The 22,779-nt window shown below is 39.5% G+C and overlaps 1 protein-coding gene across 1 annotated transcript in view; it reads right to left on the minus strand.

Annotated features, from left to right (window-relative positions):
• The window catches only part of ERBB4 (erb-b2 receptor tyrosine kinase 4), a 610,968-nt gene that overhangs the window by 150,767 nt on the left and 437,422 nt on the right, over nucleotides 1-22,779 (minus strand). Inside the window, exons 6-12 of the mRNA XM_050340452.1 lie at nucleotides 20,441-20,559; nucleotides 16,645-16,786; nucleotides 15,087-15,200; nucleotides 13,937-14,063; nucleotides 8,225-8,298; nucleotides 6,617-6,707; nucleotides 4,963-5,162 (exon numbers count right to left, since the gene is read on the minus strand). Coding sequence (XP_050196409.1) covers nucleotides 4,963-5,162; nucleotides 6,617-6,707; nucleotides 8,225-8,298; nucleotides 13,937-14,063; nucleotides 15,087-15,200; nucleotides 16,645-16,786; nucleotides 20,441-20,559 — 867 coding nt within the window. The remainder of the gene's footprint in view (nucleotides 1-4,962; nucleotides 5,163-6,616; nucleotides 6,708-8,224; nucleotides 8,299-13,936; nucleotides 14,064-15,086; nucleotides 15,201-16,644; nucleotides 16,787-20,440; nucleotides 20,560-22,779) is intronic.

Below are 22,779 nucleotides of genomic sequence, written 5' to 3' on the forward strand. Positions count from 1 at the left end.
ATTGACGCTTTCCAGTGTCCAACATTGTTGGATGTTGGAATCCTGTTTGTCAAACACATCTTCCTGATCTATATAACATGCCTGGCCCATATCCTCTCCTATTTACTACCAGGAAATTCCTGCACCTCCTTTTGCTTGCTGACATGCAGGAAGTCCACTTCACATTGGCATGGTGCTTTCCCTGTGGTACACACTGCCTGGCCCGGCCCTGTCACCCTCCTTTCTGACCACTGCACTTATCAGAAAGCAGTTCTTGGATAAAAAAACCCACAATAATTGTATACATGGTCTCTCTCCTAGCTCACGCAGCATGTAGGCAAGAGGAGCAAAGGTTCTTCTGCATTTCCTTCCTTTTTGCAATAGGACATTTTGCTTCATTGAAATTGAAAACGGCAGATCCTCATCTACTTGTTTGGTTTGCTGCCTATAACATATTCACAATTCACTGCCAAAAAAGGACATTTCACCTTTACACTTTTACAAGCAGCATAGGAACCAATCAAAGGTTCCATGTCCTCCAGCCCTTGCAGGCAAACCAACCCAAGAACAAGAAATCCACCAGGATGCTTCCCACCTGTACTGCACGGCCACTGACCCTGCACGGCTCTGCTGTGCAAGACATGTACTTCATAAGTAGAGGAGTAGTATTATTATTACTGTCTTATTCATACACCGCAAATAACCTCACCCATGAAAAGTCTATACACGTTTTATCAAGGCTAGAGTTTAATTTTTTTTTCTTTTTATTTCAGATAGACTTTTTTAATGCCAACATCCAAAAGGTGTCCAGAAGTATCTTTTTCATTTTTCTTTCGCCTCAAAGCTCAAATCAGGTACAGCCAAACACAAAATAATTACATTTAGGAGTTATTCCAGGTGGTTATTTAATATCCAGGTGGTAATTTAATATTAATTATTTATGATTAATTATCACAGATTCCAGCACAGCAAGAGGGACATGGGCATTTCAGAGACATGCTTCATCCTCCTTCCCTGAGCTCTGCTGTGAACCAGCAGCCCCTCTGCTGCAAAGGAACCACATCAGCCCAGCCAGCACAAGCAGAGACAAAAAATTCAGCTTTTTATTACTATCCTTACATTAATTTCTTTTAAGCATAGCAACATTTTTATAACAACTATCAGATGGCAGTAGTTCCACTATGCTGCTGACTGAACTTCACAGAAATCAAAAGAATGGGGCAAAAAACTTTGGCCTGTTTCATATTCACTGACTACAGGGGTACCCAGAGAAAGCTGGTCATTTCAGAGGAACCCCAGTCATGCCTTAGGGTTTAGAGCACACTGGAGTGCTCCCCTAGAGCAGCCTGCAGCACTTCATGCCTGGTCTGCCAGTCTCCCTTGACCTCACCCAGTCTCATGGTGATGTGTGACTGACACTGAGTCCTGCCTCAAAAGGGACACTGCAGATTCATACACAGCTTCAGCCTTAAACTGTATCAGCAAATAAGAAAAAGGAAGGAAAAACCTAAACCCAGAAACTATCCCAGTTGTAATGAAGCAAACTTTTATATGAATAGTTTTGTTTTCTAATCAATGACTCACTCTAGGTACTTGTCATGCAACAAAAAAAACCCCAACCTGGTTAGGAGATCCCTTTCTTCTCATTTTAAATTTTAAGAACATTGGTAATTTCATTTTGTTAACTCCACTCATCATGTAAAGGGAGCTTCCTATTTGCTTTCTCACCTTTTTTTTTGTAAATCTAAATTTATTGCTAGTGATTTCCTTTATTTTCATTGTTCTCAGCTGTCAGACTACTCCGAGTGATCGGGATTTATTTACACACACACAGCGTTGCACTAAAATACCCCTTCAAACAGCAAGTGATAGCATTACAAGATAGCTCAGAAAACATACTGATTAACCCTTATGCAAATAAAAAGGGAGCTTTTCAATTAAAAAAATCATGATTACACTGTTGAAATCTAGCTAACACAGTGCCTGTAGTCTATGAAAAAGCAACACAAACAAAAAACACACTATATTTTCTTCTGCTTATTCCTAAGTCATAGAAATGTTTTCATAAATGAATCTTGGTAAGAAGGGAGTGGTTGGTTTGACAACTTACAAAAAGCCATTACACTTGTCCTCCTCTTCTGTAATTATCAGGATGGCTAAAGAAATGCTTCAATTTTAGACACATTATTTGGCATTTCCATGAGCTGAGCATGTTCTGAAGCTCCAGCATATCCCACAGCCTTATGAGGAAGGAAAGACCAGTGATGTTCCTGACAGGAACTCATTTTCATCAGGAGTTTTAGAAGAAGGGATCATTCTTTGTTAATGGGATCACACAGATTAGACACAGAAAGGTTCAGTGTTTTTCCCCAACCCAGACAGAACACAGGAAAATTAGCTACTAAAAAAGGAAAATTATTGTTATTTGGCTATACATGTATGGGCCAGATTCAAAGCCCTATGAACTCAAAAGAAAAACTCTGGTAGACTTCAATTAGTTTTGTATCATGCCTGATAATGAATTTATTCAAGTTCTTGATTGGTTAAACTGATATAATTCATAACAAAGGCATTGACAACAAACTTTTCCTAGAAAGGTTTCACCTTACACTACAGGTGTCACTAAAACTGAAAGAATTATTTAAATAACTGTGTATAAAAGAACACTTCTGCATTTATTTTTTGTGCACTTATATTTCACGAGTCATTTCTGACTGCTCCATAAAAAGCCCCCTGCTGGGAAAAAAAGGGTATATTCTTAACTTCAGAATGGAGAAAGAGTAAAGTCTAACTACTAGAGCACATTCTCTGGCAGAAAACTTTATAGTCACTCATTCCACATTAATAATGTTCATAACAAAGTGTGTTTTATGCCCAGTGTTCAACATTACAGTTTATAGTAGCAGACAGTTAAAGCCTACACTAGATGAGAACATTTTAGATAAATGCACTCCAATTAATCTCCCCTTGGCTTATCAGTTTGAAGATGCCCATTTGCCATCTGAACACTTAAATAACCTTGGAGGACACCATCAGACTGCACTGGTGCAGTGGCCATTGAAGCCTTCAACTTGTTCCTTGCCAAAGGAGTCTTGACAACTAATAAGGGAATATCTTCCAAACTAATGCGTTCAGCTATGTCCTCAGGCTCTCAAAACTAGTTAAACAACTGGGACACTATCCCATGAAAGGAAAAAGCATCTTACAAAGTTTACCTCCAAGTGATTTTCCATTGTCTTCTAACATATGGTAAGCCATAAAAAGCTTGAAGCAAAGAAGAATCATTACTGTATGAGACATGAGGAACCAAGAGCACAATTTTTCTCCTATGGTCAGCAGTTTTTCATATGGTAGAGAAGAAACCTGTGCTCTATGGAAGGTTCACAAGTTCACGTATCTCCTTGCAAGATGGGACCACCAGGATCTTGGAATATAACCCCAGTGACTGTTGCACGGTCATCAAGACCTTGTGCTTCTTCAGATTTCTGTCAGTCCAAGGAATTCTGCACTCCTGAGATAAAAGGTATACCTGTTATTAGCCTGCTAGCATAGAACTGGGTGGTTCCTCACCAACTGATCCTACAACTCTGCAGGAGAAAGCAAATAGCAGTGAACCATCCTCGGGAAGATGTGATTCTCTTTCTGGGCAGCATCTCCATTTGCCAATTAATACACGGTTTTTCATAGCTGAATTTCTATTTGGGGGCAGAAAAAAACACTGCACACTGAAACTACAAGCCATCCCTAAATGCTCCAGTTGGCAAGACTGAAGGCTTTGTTATTCATGGGAAGTCAGGAGCTTTCCTCCAAATTTCAAGGGACTTGAATGTTCCAGAAAAACCCATGGTTTCCCTGTGCAACGCTGACCTTATTCAATGATCAAGTATTCTTCACCCTCAGAGGAACTCAAGGAAAATAAGAACTCAAAGCAAAGAAAAAGCCTTGAGGTGGAAAGAATGAAAAATAAGAGAACGGAAGCCATTAAGACCACAATACAAAGCTCATCCATGTTGAGCAACTGAGCTAAATCAGAGCAAGATAAAGTTGGGTGTGTTGAAAACAGAGCCTTCTTTAATCACATTACACTGTCTACATTGACAACAAGTGGCATTTTTTAACCGTCACTTTTTTAACTTGTGCGCAAAGAGACAGCCTAATAATAAGATTATTATTAATAATAACACCCCACAACAAAACCACACAGACACCTACCAAACAAGACTTTGTACTTCCTGTAGCGCTTACATGGTAGAAGAAATTAGAAAAGTAACTGAGCAGCAGTGACAAAGCCATCGTTGTGTTTCACCTAACACTGAAGGTGCACTTGTACTATAGTCACAAAATCTTTCAAAGCAGATCAGATTTGAAAATATGACTTGAAAGGGAAGTGAGAGAAAAAGAAAAGAAAAAAGCCCAACAAACCAACAAAAAAAGAACTAAAAGCTTAAGTTAAAAGTAGGATAACAGCCTCAAAAAAACACAAAGAAAACATTTTTGGTGGGTCAAAGCACAAAAGCCAGAAATATCACTTCAGCATATAGCAATTTAAAGAACCTCTGCTCTTGCTAGCAGTCTAACACTTGCTTAAAATTAGCTGTATTGTTGGTACAATATGCTGGTATTAATGCAATTTTTGAGTCTGTAAAGTCATGAACACTCCAATCAGAGACTTCAGAATTCATATTTGTGAAACTGGATCGATAACCTGGAAGATTCACATCATGGTAAGGAAGCAGTGGGCTCTCTGCTGACTTTCATTTGTTCATGCTTTAAAAACTTTCATTTTCCTACAGAGGCAGACTGGCCCAAATCCTTAAATGCTGTAAATTATCACATCTCCACTAATGTCCATCGAGCTGCAAAAGACATCAGCTGAGTTTCTGACCTGCTCTCTGCACTGTAACCTGTCTGTAACCATATCCCTTTTGCCCCAGGTGAGCCAGCCATAGAGAAGATGATGTGCTCTGAGCAGCAGGTACTTACTGCAGTTCTCTGCCCTCTTATTCCGATGGATCACTGTCTTTTGACTCGGTGTGCTGAACAGACTGGTCCAGTTGACAGTGTGGTAGTAGCACAAATTGCTGTTGTCTGTTATGTAGATGTTGCCAGCACTGATTTGCTTCAAGGACTGAAACTGCAGAGAGGTAATGCCTTGTTGCTTTAGGATGAGTAAGGAAAGGCCACTGTGATGAGAACAAAAATAAGAGAACAGGAATTAGCTCCAGAAGGCGGAACTTACTAGAGCTGGCTGGGACAAGACGATCTTTCTGGAAAAACTGAGAATTGGTCAGAAGACTCTTACTTTGGAGTGACACAAATATTTTATGAGTTAACCTTCAGTTCTACTGCCTAGAAAATGATGAGCCCTGTAAGAACTGAGATGCTACAAGCTGTGATACTTGCAGCATTAGGCCAAGGAGGCCAGCAGAACTCTTCACGTACTTCCATTTCATCCATTAACAGATTTTTTGGGATAATGTGCTGTTAGGAAAATTGAATAAAATTCAGATTTCTTTTTCAACAGCATTAATACTATGATTGTTTATATGCTAAGGAGAAACTGACAAAGTCATGCAAAATGTATTCAAACATCTTCTGACAGGCACGAAAATAATGTCATTTAAAGTAATACAGGAAGATTTTGTTATTTTCGAGAAAATTTTTACAGCCGACTTTCTACATTTCATTTTTCTTCTGTTGTAATATGTAATCGTCTTTTTTCATCAAAGGAACAGTAAATGATTGTGTAACATGGAAACGACTGCACATATTTTATGACTGAAGATTAGTGAAGACAATATCCAGTTTCTGGGAATCCTTTAAGTTATTGTATTTTAATGACTGTAATTGTTTTCCAGCTGTTCCAAATAAAAATTGCTGCTTCAAAACAGAAAGCTGTGATTCAGCCTCAAGGTTTCACTGCTATTCTTATTCTGCTCAGGTTGCTGTTTAAGATGCCAGGAGAATCCTATGCCTGACTTACTCATCTCCACAATGCATAACAAGGGATTGCTGGATACATATATATACATATGTGTGTGTGTGTGTATATATCCCTTAGGTACCTCCTGGTGCTTCACCCATTATTTCTCACCACATTTTCTTCTATCTGAACCAGTTTCTCAATATGAGTTTTCAGACAGAAACATCCCTGGTAAACACGGCACTACAAAGCTCATATACCTGCAAGGTACCTCAGTGATTTCAGTGTTCCTCTTTGTATTTATCTTTTATCTCTTCTTAAAACCACATTGCTCTTCAGACACATGAGCCTGCACTTCCAACTGTGACCATACAAACTCCTAATAATAATAGGGCTAAGTTCTACTATTCATGTCTTTTAAATTATCTTTCTTCACAAGGTATTTTAAACCATAAAATGTAAGTGCCAGACAATGAGTTAAAAGCTACAGCTATGAACCAATACTTTTTTTTCCCCCCAGTAATTATGTTCAGAAGGTATCATCCATTATAAACAACTGATTAGCAAAGATACTGGTAATGAACAAAGAAAAAAATAAATCAATTTATGATGTCCTTCCCATCAGGAATGCAGGATGCTGCATTCTGTGCTACTGAACAAAGAATCATTGAATTCTAATAAAAAATAATTCCATCAACAGAGGAAGTACCTTACCTATAGAGAGCTCTTCCACCGATGGTAACCAAGTTAGAAAACACCCTGAAATCTGTCATATTCTCAGGCCATGACTGTATGTTCAAATACCCTGAAGGAGGAAAAGGTGAACATATGAATATCAATAACTTCAACTCTAAAGACTGCTTTACCACATAACATACATGAGTTATGACAGGTCTAGCCCATAAATGAAAGACAGTGCTGGTTTAAGACAAAGAATTTAATAAGGAATGCTGCAGACTATCAGGCTGCTCACCACTGTCTCCTCCAAGAAAGCAAATGAGTACTCGCCACAGCAGCATGCACTTTCAGCAGCCACAGAGAGGGAGAACTCAAACATGGGCTGGAACCTTGCAAGTCCTCCCAGCCTTCTGCAAACAGCAGCAGCAGGTAAAATGAAGATTTGCCTGAATTAACACCATGCCATTTTAAAATGTGCTAGAGACTGAGGCCAGAAGTTGAGAGTTCCATCATGATTCATTAAAAGTGACAAGACTTTCCTATAACAAAGAACTTGCATTCATTTCTGAGGTGACGACTGCTCATCACCAGAGCACTCCCTGCACAGGTATGCCGGACCACTTGTTTTGTGCTACACAGACTTCCAGAGAGTACAGCTCCTGATGGTTTTGTCTCAATGCTGGACTGAAATGTATATAGTTAAGCACAGGGGTAATTCCATGTAAGTAGCAGAACTCAGACTGGTAATTACTGTTCTTAAAAATGGCAAATTACAGACATCCAGATGCCAGATTATATTTGACATTAATTAGGGAGAGACATTGAGTCTGCTTTCAGTTTTAATCCCACTGGTTTGCTGAAAAACACAACTTTTGAGAGGTAAAGAATGTGGGAGAGAACTTGTTTCAAATGTCTAACACTTGTTGAGCTCTACCCAGCTACAATCAAGCTGTAGTGCCCAAAGGTATTTCTTTTTGTGCATGTAATTGAATTATTTTTTTGCATTTTCCCTATCTGTACGTAATCAGCAAACAAATAAGAACTCAGAACTGTAATTTCCTCTGTGTCTCCCAAACGAAACAAGATGCAAAATGCAAGAAAACAAAAGTACTGAGTTCTAGTTCTATGACCCCACTGAAAAGTCACAAAAAATTGGAGGCACTACCACTCCACACATTACACATCTATCCTTAAATTACAGAAGCTAATTTGCAGCAGCATCTTCTGTTAGACCAAGGGAAGTTGCTGTAAAAGCAGATTGGCTTGCCTGTTTTTCCAAGGCATATTTCAAATATTTTCACGTGAAGACAATTGTTTCCCACATTTCAGCACCATTTTCCTCACTAGGTGCCCCACCTTACAACACTTGTCATGCTTTGCTAGATGGGACCAAGATCCCTTGTCCACTTGGCAGTAAGGTCTTGGTACCCCAAATTTAATGGATATCCTGTGTTCATGAGCAAAGTACAACACACTTGGGAATTTCAACTAATACTGAAGTTTTTCTGCATTAAACTTTAATAAAAATTACAGCATGATGAGCTTAAAGAAAAAATTACCCTGTGTTCTTCAGAAAACCCAACAAATGACAGCCATAAATGCAAAATGAGAAGTTCAGATTATAGGAAATCAGAAGCGTGTTACCTGTTATCTCTCTCACTGTTTGGAAGATATTTAATTTCTCTGGATTGATTGCAGCAATTGTGTGATACGGGTCTCTGAAAGATTAAAAACACGTAATGTGATGCTCTAAATAATAAAAGATTGGGTTCTCAAAGACATACCATGTACAAAGAAGCATTAAGGTGCTCAGTACTTTGTTTTTAGGAAGCATATGAGCCAGACTTCTTCAGACTATTGTTCTTGCAGATCTGTGTCTAACTTCTCCCAAGTCATCTTGAAGGAAAATAATGGTGCTTAACATCACTAATGTTTCAGCAAATACTTATGCTATGGAAAATGAAGGAATTTGAAACAACCATGAGTTGAAAATGAATTTTCAATGTTTTTTTTCTGGGAATACCAGCTGAAATGGCACAGCTGCAACACTGTACTACCAGGACTAACAAAACTGCTCCTGAAACAAGTGACAAGCTATAACGAAAACAAAGCTACAAGCATGCCAGCAGTTCCTGATACATGGCATGTAAAGGGCACACTTTTCACAAGGTGCTTAACAGGGAACATCAAAAAGCACAGATCTCTGCCAAGCAGGTTTGTCACAAGAGAAATCAAATAACCCCCAAAACCTAAAATCTTAAAATTAGATATGCTACAGCATAAAAAGATAAAGCTGACCTTGATTTTGAGAGCGACATCGCTTAGTAAATAAAACTTTTACCCTCAATTTTAAAGAAGCCAACCAGAAGCTTAAACCAAACAAAAATCCTTTTTAAAAAAATCTTTCTTTAATGCCATGTTGTGGTATTTTTTTGGGTTTGCTGAGAGCAGGAAACATCCACAGTAAATCTGGAGCATGTATTTCCCCCTCTCCTTCTCCTGCTTTCCAGAACACACCATTTTTGGAACTGAAACATGCAGGTAATCAACTAGGGGGTCTTTGGGGAGAGGCCTCACAAGTCTATGTGGTGACATACTGATGGGGTCACTTCTAACCATCCTGGAGGTGACTCCAGGCTAGCAGCAACAAAATGAGTTCTTGAACCTTAGCATAAAACCCAGTGGACCATAGAAGCATCAAATACACTTAATTTTAACAATTTGGGGCTCTCAGAAAACTAAATAAGTTTTGACTACCTAACAGAAACACAGTACATCTGCTTTCAAAATGCATTACCATCAAAAGAGGAAAACTTTTGCCTGCAATAAACATGAGGTTGCTGAATTTGACCTCCAAATTCTAAGATAAAATAGTTTTAAAAATGCAGATAAACACTTAAGCCCCTTAAACAGCAAAATGTCTGGTATGTTTTATTGACTTAGTTCCAGCTCATCATGAAGCTGGAAATAGACAACTAATGGGAAGATAAGAAACTGGTGAGCACTGAGGGCTCATTGCTCCTGCTGCAAGGTGGGGGGGAAGGAGGAGGTAGCATCCTGTCACAGGCACCAACACAAGCAGAAGGCAATTTCGAGCTTTTAGCACCCCAAACAGAAGAAAACAGTGGAGACAAGGCTGCATCCCACCTATACAGGCCCTACCCATTTTCCAGCCAACATGTTTTCTGTCTCTGTCTCAGGCAGCAGATCTGTATCCTAATAAAGATCACTTCGTCCATAAATGCTGCCTCAGAAGAGTAAGTACTGCTGACTCAGCAAAAATTAGGTCCACCTTCATCCCACTTAACTTCTGGACACTAGTAAAGCCAATTCAGAATTATCAAATTTATATATAAAATATTATAAATAATGATGTATAAAACACTAAAAATTCATCCTCCTAAAAGCTGCAGTTCACTCTGAGGAAACAAATTGGTAAAAGAAGTTAAGCAAAAGATGGAGAGGAAATATGTAAGATTGCTGTTGTTCTACACTGCCCATTTATATTAATTGTGTAGGTACTGTCATTTTTTAAACTTTCATTTTATGTTATTGCTTTGCAAAATGTAACAGAAATCTTAAACAAAAATCTGTTCCAGAAATATAAATACTATAAGATTCATTACTCAATCTTCTGCTCTTCCTTTAATATATACTGTATTTAAATATCTACTGTAATTTATGCTGTAGAACAATTTAGGGTTGCAGAACTCAGTGTCCTCATACTTAAGACTTATTGAAGTGTGTTTTCTTCATGAAGAATGAGAGACTAAGTGCTGGACAGTTTCAACACTGTATGGCTTATTCTTCTATAAAATCAAACAAAGTATTTTAGCCTTCTTGCTTATAGTCCAAATTTAGATATTTTTCAGGTGATTACAGTTTTATTCAAGACTGGGTTTGATTCTTCTAATTTAGACAGATTTTTCAATGAGACTTGTCTCATAACTTTGCAGCTAATACAACTTTTGCAACAAAAGCAGTTCTTAATACCCAAAATTACATTTCATGCAATGCACTGGATTATTCTACACAAAATTGCTCATGGTATCTAGTTGCTTGTCTTGCATTTACTCGATTTCTTCCTGTTCCTTGAAATTTAACAGACTAGCATCAGCCTCTTGGCCAGTCATTTTAGCCAGATCAGAAAGTGATGGCCCGAGCACTGACTACTGTGTTACCTCCTCCAGGGTTTCAGCAAGTTCGAAGCAGCATTTCCTTAAACCACTTGAACAAAAGTCTTTCTTCCTCCTTATGTTACATTAACCTTTCCCACTGCACTCCCTGCTGAAGAGATGAGAAGACGAGCTACAGACTCGAAGTTCACATTTCTTGGCCTTTTGAGAACCACTGAGCTGTAGGGCCCCACTGAAGTGGGCTGTCAGCTGTCTTGCTCAGGGCTGCAGTCAAGTAGTAGGTGAAGCGTTACAACCAATCTCTGCAACAAGTCATGGAAACAAGTAATTTCTTTCCACCTCACCTAGTAGGGAACTTTGAGCCAGCCAGCCTAGTGTCAGCCACTTCATTATAATCTAAATGTATCAGAATCTATAGAAAGACTAAAGGAAAACCTGTTGGCACTACTCATGAACAGAATTCTGTTTCAGATCAATCTGCAGACATTCAATTAATCACATTTTTGTTATGCCATAAAGCTGCAAACATGCAGTTGGCTTGGGAACTGCATTTCAGGTATCAAATCTTGACAACTAGTTGCAAGCAATGCTGAAAGCTCAGAGGAACTTAAAAAGCAAGCTAAAATTTGAAACCTAGACATTGGTAAAAGCAATTGAATATTTTATACTCTTAATGTACCACAAAATATCTGCATACTTATCACAACAAAGGGACAAGAGGGTTTAATCATACTTGTGCATTCTGACAATTTTGTTCATTTTAATAGGTCTAAAAATACCTTAAAGTGCCTCATGTAATCCACCATGGCTGATTACAACATGAAGGCTTGAATTAATAAGAAGATACAAATGACTGTGTGTTCTCTCAGTGACAGAAAGAATACAATAAAAGACAGTGGCATTGCATTGGACCTCACCTGAACATCAAACTGGAGGATGTCTGTCATCCTTGGGCATGTCTCATCCTTGCAGCATTTGCCCCACGAATTCACCTTTGCTACAATGGTAAAGCCACATTGTACCAAACTGAACCCCAAGAAACCAGTTATCTGGCTGATGTGTTCTCCTCCAGAAGAACGCTCTGGAGAGATTTCAAAACACTGGTTCTGTACCTCCACATCTTCAACCATTTCTAAGTCTTATTCAATATGCAGCCATATTTAAAACTGTCATGGTTTTGCCCACCAGCCAGCCCCTGGGGCTGAAGATAGTTTTGTCCAAGTGGATTTCTGGAGAAAAGGCCAATCAAAAGTTTTAGTAACGCCTTTGCTAATTACATATTTAAGAAAACAGAAGAGAAGTCTGTGGCGCAGTTGAAATTAGTAGCAATTGAAATTAGGTAGCCATGTAGGAGCGGTGGCAGGCCCCAGGAAGGGCCAGGGCCCCCTCCTCCCCTGGCCTTGGGCCGGGGGCAGGTGTAGCACTGAAGCCCCTCTTCTCTCCTGTAGGAGAATAGAGGAAAAAAAAAAAACTTTAGAGAATTACTGATTGTTTGGATGAGAAACGCTGCAGAAAAAATTCAGGCAGAGAGATAACTAAGTATTCAAGGCCAAAGCTGCAGCAGAAGAGAGAAGATGAGTTTGAAGGGGGGCTTGCTTCTCTCCCATCTCTCTCTCTCTCTCTCTCTCTCTCTTTCCCTTCAGCAGGGAAAAGACTGAAAAATAAACCCTGCCACCTGTGGAAATTTGTTGGCGGTGAGGAGACCCCCATGTTGCTTGTGGAAGAGCCTACGCTGGAGTAAAGAAGCTGAGTCTTTATGAGAGACCTGAGGTGAAGCAGAGCACTGTTGAAGATTTGTGACCCTGAGGGAAACCTACACTGGAACAAGACGGCCCGGATAGGATGTTGGGATCCGTGTGAAAGATCCATGCTGTTGCTAGAGATTTGTGACCCTGAGGGAAACTTACACCGGAGCAGAATGGCTCGGGTAAGATGCTGGGATCTGAGTGAAAGATCCATGCTGGTGCTGGAGACTTGTGATCCTGAGTTGGGATCCAAGTGAAGGATCCATGTTGGTGCAGCTAAATTTGTGACCCTGAGGGACAGCAGAGAATGGAAGACCTGTTGTCTGAGAGATGGACTCATGTCGGAGAAGTCTATTAAGGACTGTTCTCCCATGGGAAGGGACCCCACAGGAAACAGGGGTGGACTCAAAAGCCATTATCGCCTGTGACTCTGTGATGAAGATCCATGGTAGGCAAGTGTTCCCTTGCAGTCCATGGAAGACCCTACAGGGCCTGGGTAACCCCCCAGCCTCTGGTCTTAGCCCAGGAGGGGGGGTAGGCCCAGCCCTGGGGCTGACATAGAAAGGAGAGAGAAAAAGTTCCAACTGTGATGAAAAGGATTTGTCGTCCTAGAGATAACAGAACAACAGAAGAAGAGCTTTAGAGTGCTGCAGAATTACTGAAAAGACCTGGAGCTCTGAAAATGGAGAATGAGACTGCTTCTTCTCCTTGGACTGATAAAAAGGGGGGAGAGGTATTTCTGTAAATACACAGTACTTTTACTTAAGTAGAATTATTGTAGATACAGTTCTTTAGTTTTTTATCCTGCTAGTAATAAATTCTAATATTATTTTCCCCAATCAGCTCTCTTTTGTCTGCATAAACCTTCTCTCAACTTATAGTAATTGTGTGGGGGGTGAGGAAAATTGACCCAGAGCAAAACCACAACATTTTGGTGGAGAATGCGGGCATAGACTGCCCAGAGAGGCAGAGGTCGGATCAAACCTTGATAAAAACAAAAAATGGTTTCAAATACCAGTGAGTTCTGTGTATCACTGCAATTAAAACTTGGATACTTTGTATGTATATGCAGTGATAGCCACCCAGGCTATGACCAGTTATGCTAAGCGAGGCTCTCTCTCCGCATACTCTGCACATTAGACTACTGGTCATGCAAGATTTAAACCAAACTCATGGAAGGTAGTTTCCCTTTCTCCCTTCCATTCTCTAATCAGCCATTATTGTAAGCCAGTACTGAGGATCTCATAAAGTAACCAAAAATCATAGTTGTCTTTTCTCTTTTTAGTGCAAACAATCTGATTCATCCTTTCTTTTCCTAGAGGTTGAATCTTAAGAATCATGGTAATGGTTTCCTTCATAATGGAAGGCAGAAAACTAATTTATCTGCTGTTCCATAAAAGAAGCCTGCAGCCATCATTAAGAGGAGGATACAATTGGTTTCAGCTGGCACCATGACATAATATTTTCTGACTTACCCATGAATCCCAGTAACAAGGAAAATAAGGTTGCCATTGATCTTGGTACAGTTTATGAACTTGTCAATGTTGCTGGAATCCACCGTCTGAGCTGACACTAAACTCCCTGTTCCGATGCCATCACATGCTGCCAAAACAAGTAGCTTATGTAAAGAACTAGGAAAAACAATTACTGAATCAAAACATATTGAGCTTTTAGACACAAATCTTCATTTCATTCAGTGGAGAGGTGTTAAAACAGCACCCAGGACCCATATTCCCAAAGAAGCACGTGCCAATTTAGAACAAACAATAAACTAAAGTACCTGCCACAGAAGGACACCCTGGCACACAGGTTAAGGTATTTCACTGATGGATCTAAAGGCAAGTATCAACCACACAACACACCATTCAATCCAGCTGTAAACACGTAACTTAGCTTTCCTTCTGAGAGAGTAAGTAACACTACACGTATATTTTCATGCATCAAACTATCCAATCGGAAAAAAAAAAAGGAAAAAAATAATAATAAAAGAAAAAAACCACCAAAACACTAAAAAACCCCCTTATTTACTGCAATTAAGCCAAATATGAAAAGTGGCATAGGCCCTCATGGGAAAAATGATGGTGGCTTTGCTCTGAAGACCTTCAAGTAGGGAGCAGAAAGTCTCCCTAGTGGAATCTGGGACAGGAAAGTAACCTACAGATTTCAGTCTTCTCAACAGCAGAATCACCACTCTGTGTTTTAGATACTAAGAAAGGAGGTAGAAGATTCTGGGAAAAGAGAGGCATTTTTAAAATACAGAGGAAATATACAGACACCTAGTGTATTGACAAGTATGAGACATACCATACATTGAAGTCAGGGCTTTTTGTATGGCTCCCTTTGGAATGATAAAAGGACAGCTCTAAAACACCTCCAGGAAAAATTTGTCATTAAAATAACATAATCAAGAATTCTTTCAGATTTCTCTCTCTAAAACCAACAGAGAAACTCCCTTAATTTGTATCTAATAAAAAGTAATTAGTTTGGTTGTATCACCATTACAACTTAATAAACTTTCAAGAAAGGTTATTAATATTCTACAATGCACTCATGAAGGCTATTTCATGTCAAAATAACACCCTGCTCTGCTACATTCAAGAAAATTTATACCAAACTGCTCCCTACCTTTAGGGCAAATGTCAGTGCAGGGCTTGCACATCTTAATACCATTTTCTTCAACCTCCATCTTGGAGCTTGGACATGCACGAACACAAGAGCTGGAATCTACCACAAAGTTGTCTGAAGACGAAAAAAATACATAGGCAGAAAGTGAGTAATAGTGCTGGGACACGTGTTTTTGGATTCTGTGTCAATACATACTGTTGCCTCAGCATTTTTGCATAGACATTGACATTTACCATTCAGTGTTTTCAGAAGTGTACAAGTAAGCAAAGACACGTTTTCGCAGACTTATGAAAATGGGTGAATCACAGAATGGTCAGGCCTGATCCCCCCTCCTCTCCCAGTTTAGCTTTATTATTATTTGCATTAAAAAAATAGCTACAGTCATTGGAGAGAAACAAAACGATGTTTTGCCCTGTCTGTTTCATACATACACAAAAATCTATGCATCTGGCATAAACCAGTGTACAAGACAATGACAAGTATTTAAATTTTGCCACATAAAACAGCTGTCAAAGCAGATCTAGATTGATCCTTACTAATGAAAGTATTTAAGCAAAGAATTATATTTCTTATTGTGCATGGTATACCAGGTTCATAAAAACCCCAATCTTGCTTCAAATAATCCACCACTATTACAGACAGAACTAAGCCTTGACAGATACTGCCTCAGCCTACTGTCAATCTGAACTCTTTCACAGAGATTCAAAATTTGAATTTGGTTTGGTTTGAATTATGGTTCCATTTATTACAGATCACCCATCCTTCTTACATGTAATTTATGGATAAAATAATTAACACACAACACAACTGTAAACCTTGGTAGGAGTGAAAAGGAGAGTAAGAAGACTGTTTCCTTTATTTTTCTTTCTAACTAAACCAGCAGATTCAAATATGGTGTAAGTGATGACCTTGTAATTTTTAATGTTACTTGTCATCATCTGGCTGGTATCTCAGAAGCATGTGTTTTTCACATGCATGGGATTATTCTTTTTTTAACTCTCCCTTCCCCTCTAATTTTACTCTGGAGTTTTAAGACTGCATTGTTGTCAGTATTACGTTTTTAATCCTGAATGGGAACAGAACTGTTCAGAAAATATTTGGAGTAACTTTCTGTCAAACCATCATTATTCCAAGCTAAGAAAAGGGTAGCAGTGTCATGAAAGCATTTGGTGCCAGGTGCTGCATTTTTATTTTCCTGGAACAAAAATTTATACCCTTTCACAATTCCACTATGTATTTTAACAGTTTATTTTGAAATTTGAAAATGCTGATCTACAGCATGAATGTAACAAGCAGCAGTCACGAGAACAGAAACCTAGTGAAGTCCCTTTCTTTAGCAAAATCACTATATAGGATATTTGGGGAGTGTCAGCAACCCAGACCATCACTGCCTTCAGTTAACACATGACAGAGTTATTACAGGCTGTAAGCACACGTGGAGTGATTTGAGAGACGGTGCTGTGCACTGAGCTCTCATTCTATCCCTGTTTTTAAGGCTCCTGAAACGCAACTCAAACTTTCCCTCGCTGCAGGAGAAAGCAGGTAACACAGCACTTACGTGGGCACTTCTTGACGCAAAATGCACCATAGGTATACTTGGCATTGTGATTGTGCTCCAGCTGGAAGGTGGTAGGATTGTACACAAAAGTTTGAGGGCACTGTGTGACACATGCACCACTGTCATTGAAATTCATACAGGCCTGCAAAACAAGGGAGACAAAAAATATTAAATTAAATCATATAGCTGCTTTTGGGGTTTTTTTAATGTATAAAAGACAGATTTGCTGCAACGTGAGGAATAGGATACATAGTTTTCTAAGCTTAATTTTGGCTACTTAAGATTTCTTGCTAGGATCTTGGCAAATACATGACTTTTCAAATTATGCAGGCTCAGTGAGCCTCCTTAATTTGAAACGTTGACTGTTACAACACTTCCTACAAAAACAAAAACACGCTGTAGTTTGTTTCATAACTACTGCTACTACTTGCAATCAACTAATTCACAACTTGATAGCTCATTCTAAAACTGCCAAGAGTGAGCAGCTATTTATCACTGTCAGTCTAAACAAATGCTAATGACTTTTTCAGAGGTCAAACCTTTAGATTTCTTACAGCATGAGTCCATCATCCAGCTGAAAAGTAAAATTCCCAATTAGAAAGCAACAGGGATAAGAGCTTCTTTTGAGCTAGCACAGGAGGGGGTTATTTCCCAAAGTGGCAAGTTTAACAAGGTCAGTTGCTTCACACACTGAAAAAAGAAAATAGGACTTAGTACCACTTAGCATTCAAGATCTGCCATGCACAGCTGACAGAGGACAGGACCCTGACAAATGAAGAGGCATGTGTGTGGATAATAGAAGTAATGGTATGCAGGGAAAATAATTGATCATGCAAGGTTGATAATTAGTAATAGAAAAAAACCCCACTGATTTTGGCATTCCTTATCACTACATATCATGTCTATGGTTTTAACCACGGATTATCAAAAAATGTTGGAACAATTTTCAAAGCATACTGTGAATGTCAGATTTATATGAATACGAAAGCTGTAGCCTGGCTTGGATCCCTCTAGCAGTTTAAGCAACCACTGCTACTGGATAATGGTTCCTCACTAACCAATCTTTCAGGTTGCTTCAGAAGTGTCAGTCTGAATGAATCCTTCTTGTCCTTTTCCAGGTTTTACAATATACAGATTGTTTTGTATCTTTAAAGAGTCAACAAGTATATCAACACATGTGTCCTGTCCCCTCCTCTCCAGGGCTGGGACTGAGAGAAAAGTGAAAAAGTTTCCTCTGTTCTGTTGCTTTAACTAACAGTCCTTATATCCATTCGGACTGAGGGAGATTACTTGGCATGTCAGAAGATTTCAGAAGGGAGAGGGTAATAATGCACCCAAGGACAGTATCTGCTGCTGAAAAGGACAAGCAGGGTGAAGGCACTGTCCTGGAGCAAGCTAAGCCAAACTGCTGATTCTGTCTTTTCTGGTTCTTTAAAATGCCTATTACAAAACCCGTCAGTTTTTCACTGAAACAGATTTTTTTTTTCCTTTTCCTTACAAAGATAAATATAGTTTATTTATTTACTTTATTTATTACTTTACTCAGAACTGGATGGGAAGTCCACCCAACCAACAGGTGTCACTTTTCTGCTTCCACTGGGCACTCAACAAGGCCCTCCTCTGCATTTCAAGTTTTAGATCTGGTTTGAATCCAAGATGAGAACATCTTTAAAACTTTGCTTTAAGCATGTTTGATTTTTAGTTATGTCAGATGATGATTACTGTCTTGCTTTTAGAATTGAATATGCAAATGACTGTATGGCAGCATATGGAGGAGGATGGATGAATTTTATCTATAAATATTAAAACCATATTTACAACAGGATGCTGTTGCAAGCTGCCATAATACACTGAAGGATTTTTAATGCTTCATAAACTGTACTTTTGCTTATATACTATAGTTTGTTTCCTCAGCCCATTCTTTACATGTTTACCTAAAAGGTACTCTTTCATGTACACGGCACTTCTCTGATAATAGTTTAGCAAATGCATCTAAGCACACTGATACTCTTCAGAGAGATGGCAATTCTCAGCAAAAACTCAGCAAGAAGATTTTGGAACTTTAAATTTATTATTAAAACTTTTATAATTGCTTCAGTAGTAATATATGCAAATTTCTAGCATTCTGTGCTAAACACCACTAATTTGTGAATAAAAGCACAGTGAAATGCACACAGAAAAAACAAAGTTCTGTGTCTCAGCTGAAAGGTAGGAACAGTAGTCTATAGCCTAAAGGGCTACACTTTTCACCCACTGTGCCAAAGCTAGTAATGACGAGTCCTGAAAATCGCCAGACCCCTGTTGAATTTCTCTTACATTGCTCTGGGGCCAGGACTGAATGAGAATAAAGCCCTGGGTGCTTCTCTGCTGAATCAGAACAAACATGTTAGTTGATCTTTAGCATACATATTTCCATGACTGCCAATTCAGATAGTCTAACTCCTTTTGTTGCAGGCTGCACTATTACACAATTTATGCTGCCAATAACTTGTACTTAACCTTCAAAATGGGCATACATCAACACATCAGCTTTCAAGATACTCCTCAAAACTAATATGGGAACAATAACTGCATTTTTCCACTTCCCTTTGCCTATTTAGATTGTATATGACAAGGGAAAGAATGTTATTTTCCCCTCTCTCATCCAAAGCCAATACAGAACTTGCAATGAGCACTGGATCAGCCATACCACATGAGCTGAATATCTGCTCATGCAAAGCCACAGAGAACAGCTTCAGTAAAACCTGTTAGCAGTTAAGTCAGGCCATCACTGCATTCCATCAGGAGCCAAAGAACAACATTTAGAATGTGGTTTTGAAGTACAACACCTACCACTATCAAATGATACCTGAACAGTGAGCAAGTCTCAGGGCCAGTCACAGGAAGATTCATTTTTGCTTGTTCATTATGAACCACTCACAGTTTCAAAACATTTGCAGTTTTCCATACTCTCCTCCCAGTCCTATCTGGAAGTCAATTCCATAGATATTTTCTCTTCAATCATGTGGGTACCTTTGAAAATCCAGTTTACTGTGCATGTCCTAGCTACAGGCTTCTTTAGACTTAGGTTTGCTTTCCCCAAAACAGTAGCAAAACCTGTCTCTGCAACCCAGTATGACAAGCTACACATTTCATGAGATCAGTGTTGGGTTTTAAAGCTGCTCTTACAAATAATGGACTACAAACACGGCAAACTTTTCTAAAGGCCTGTATGTTCAGTTTCCCTGTTTCTTTCAGGAAAATGTTACCCATTTCCTCTTTCCATCTGAAGTACATGTAGCAACATGCAATTGAGGCAGAACGGCTTGGAAACCACTTCCCTTCCATCTCCATGAAGAAGGATGCCACATAAAAAGGCTGAATTGAAATTAAATCTGGCAGTAACAGGGAACGCCCTTCACAGAGACGCTAAATTCTATTCTTGACTTTCATATGAAAAGCACACAGCAGTAATAAAAGCAATGCTCAAATGCAGCGATAAATACGACTAAAAATTTCCTATCACCTCTAAAAGTTAATTTTGGAAAAGCAAAAGATAAAAATCACAGAGATTAGCATATTAATGGTTCCAAATCTGTATTTACAAATCTCCTAAGTCTGTTAATGGGTAATATTAAGCAGATAAGTAATGTTAATATAATACGACAAAATATTAAATGCTAAAATTTGCAGCCTGAATCTGGGAGTGCGCATGCCATACATTAAAAGAGACAAAGCTGTGCATTTCAGGGATGGAAGCATAAAGAACTTGCAGCGTGACTGCCAGGAAAGAGAAAACGAGGAGTCTGACACATACAAAGCAATCGGTGTCTTTCGGTCCGGAGCAGCCTCCTGCGCACTCCCGGTGGCAGCAGTCGCTGACGTAGGGCCCGTAGCACCGTCCATCACACTGCTCTGCACACACTGTCTTCGTTACTAGGTGGAGGCAGGAAAAAATCACCATGTCAGGTTCAGGACTAAGCAGAAAGCTCTTCAACTGCACTCTGAGGAAAACGACAAACCGCAGATTGGAAAAACCGTCAAGTTTTAAAATAACAGCTTCAGTGGTACCGGCCACTCATATGCTCCAGGATACCTGCATGGAGCTCTCTTTAGGAACTGTATGTTGGTTGTTCCATGACTGTGGAGAAAGAATTTTTAAAGTGTGTGCTCTTATCCTTGGAAAGTCAGGTGGAGTGTTATTTTCAAATCAAATGAAAAATGCCCCACAAAACACAAAAGAGCCCAGTTCCACCTGAGTTTTCCCCATGAGGAACTGCAATGCTGAGTAACTGAGTGAAATTCAGAGTGGGGCCATCAATGTCAGAGACAAATGCTGTTCTTGGTGGCAGTCAGCTTGACAAATGGTAACAGAACAGACAACAACCTTGGAACACATTTGGAAACACCACACGCAATCCTGTCTTCATTCACAGGGAAACAACTATACCTACCAACTGGACTGTAGTACCATCCTCATTGTACCTCAGGGCTTAGTCTTGTGCAAAGAATGGCCTAGGAGTGAAACATCCTCCTCCCCTCACTTAGCTATAGCTTCTATCTTAATTTACAGAAAAATAAGTTAATATTATCCAAATGGCTATACCAATCACCACCACCTAGAGAATGCCAGGAAGCTGTGCTGTCAGTCATCCTTTGATAAAAGCTGGGATGTTACACTTCTGTAATTAATTTTTAATGTCTATTTTGTTAAAAGCATTTAACTACTTCTCTATGAAAAACACTTTACAGGAAGTAAGAGAATGCAAAATTCCATACAACTTTCTGTTCAATTCTACTATTTAATGTATTGGTAACTCCTTTATAAGTACTTTCCAATTCAAATTCCCTCCACTACTTGCTAGGAATACTTAAGATAATGCCAAAGCTTCTTGCTGTGCACAATATTTATTTAGGATATAAAAATGTAAATAACCAAAGAGAAGTGATTGTTTATGATCTATGGAGTAAAATTATGCACTATTAGAGGAATTCCATCTTCTGATACTAGAGTCAACCCCCCCCCAGATAGAAAAGGATTTTTTGCCTTGTGCAATATAATTTGAGAATTATGGGAAATTTCTGTGAAGGCACTTGTTGTCAACACTGCCTGAGATGCAGATTAAAAGGATTTGTTTATTTAAGTGACAGTATCGATAAACATTAAGACAGACATGTGAAATAATGGCACCTGTGGCTTTATGCCACCACCATGACGACAGGGATAGAGTCCTAGCTCATTAAAATGAGTAAATAGCTCATCTAGGCTACGTCTGTGTATTGTTTTACGCCAGTTCAGGATATGCACTGGACATGGCACTGTCTCCTTTGGCCTCCAAAGAGGCAAGTCCAAGCTTTACCCTGACTGGATGGAGGGCCCCATTTGCCAGCAGCTCCCCATTGGTGAAGAGGTACTGAGGTTGCTCATTTCATTCCACCCCCCAATCTGAATCCTCTGCATTCACCAGATGAAGAGCTCGCCCCCAAGCCAAGGCAGCACCACCTAAACACATCGCCTCCCTTTTACCACGTGTACCTCATGAAATAAAATGGCCACAGCCACATTTCCCCCCATTCTTCAGAAGGATGTTGTTAAAAGCATTTCTCACTGCTGTTTCACAACAATTGAACACTTTGCTTAAACCTGGAAGTTTTGGTGTAAAGCCCCTCTGTGCAAATAATCAGTGCAAGCCACCCAATTAATTCAACCATAATTTATTTACTCAGTTCCAGCTGCCACTGTGTGTGGGCCAAGGTGTCCACCCTCTCCATATAGCCATTGGTTACCCATGGAGGAGGTTTCCTGGCAGACTTCTAAAAGAGGCCAAGGCCCAACAGTACCTCACATACCACTGGTTGCAAAAGGTACTGGGAATCCTCCACTGCTGCCTCCCTAAAAACAAGCCCTGAGGAAGTGAATCCCCTCCCATGCCTGGTGTCTGTGCCCACACTCTCCACTGGCACCCCAGACAAATACATAGAAGGTCAGCTTGTCAGCTCACAGGCTGTCAGTGAGCCAAGCTCAATATGCAGGATTCCACACTGCTTCCCAGCTGAACTACAGGTAACAGTATTTCCTTGGGATGTGCTGCTTCGACTGCAGCAGCACTGGGAAAACGAACTCCAACAGCAGTTGGAGTGGATTTAAGGAACTTA

Source organism: Myiozetetes cayanensis, unplaced genomic scaffold, assembly GCF_022539395.1.
Source record: "Myiozetetes cayanensis isolate MyiCay16 unplaced genomic scaffold, myiCay2020 scf9, whole genome shotgun sequence".
Taxonomy (NCBI): Eukaryota; Metazoa; Chordata; class Aves; order Passeriformes; family Tyrannidae; genus Myiozetetes; species Myiozetetes cayanensis.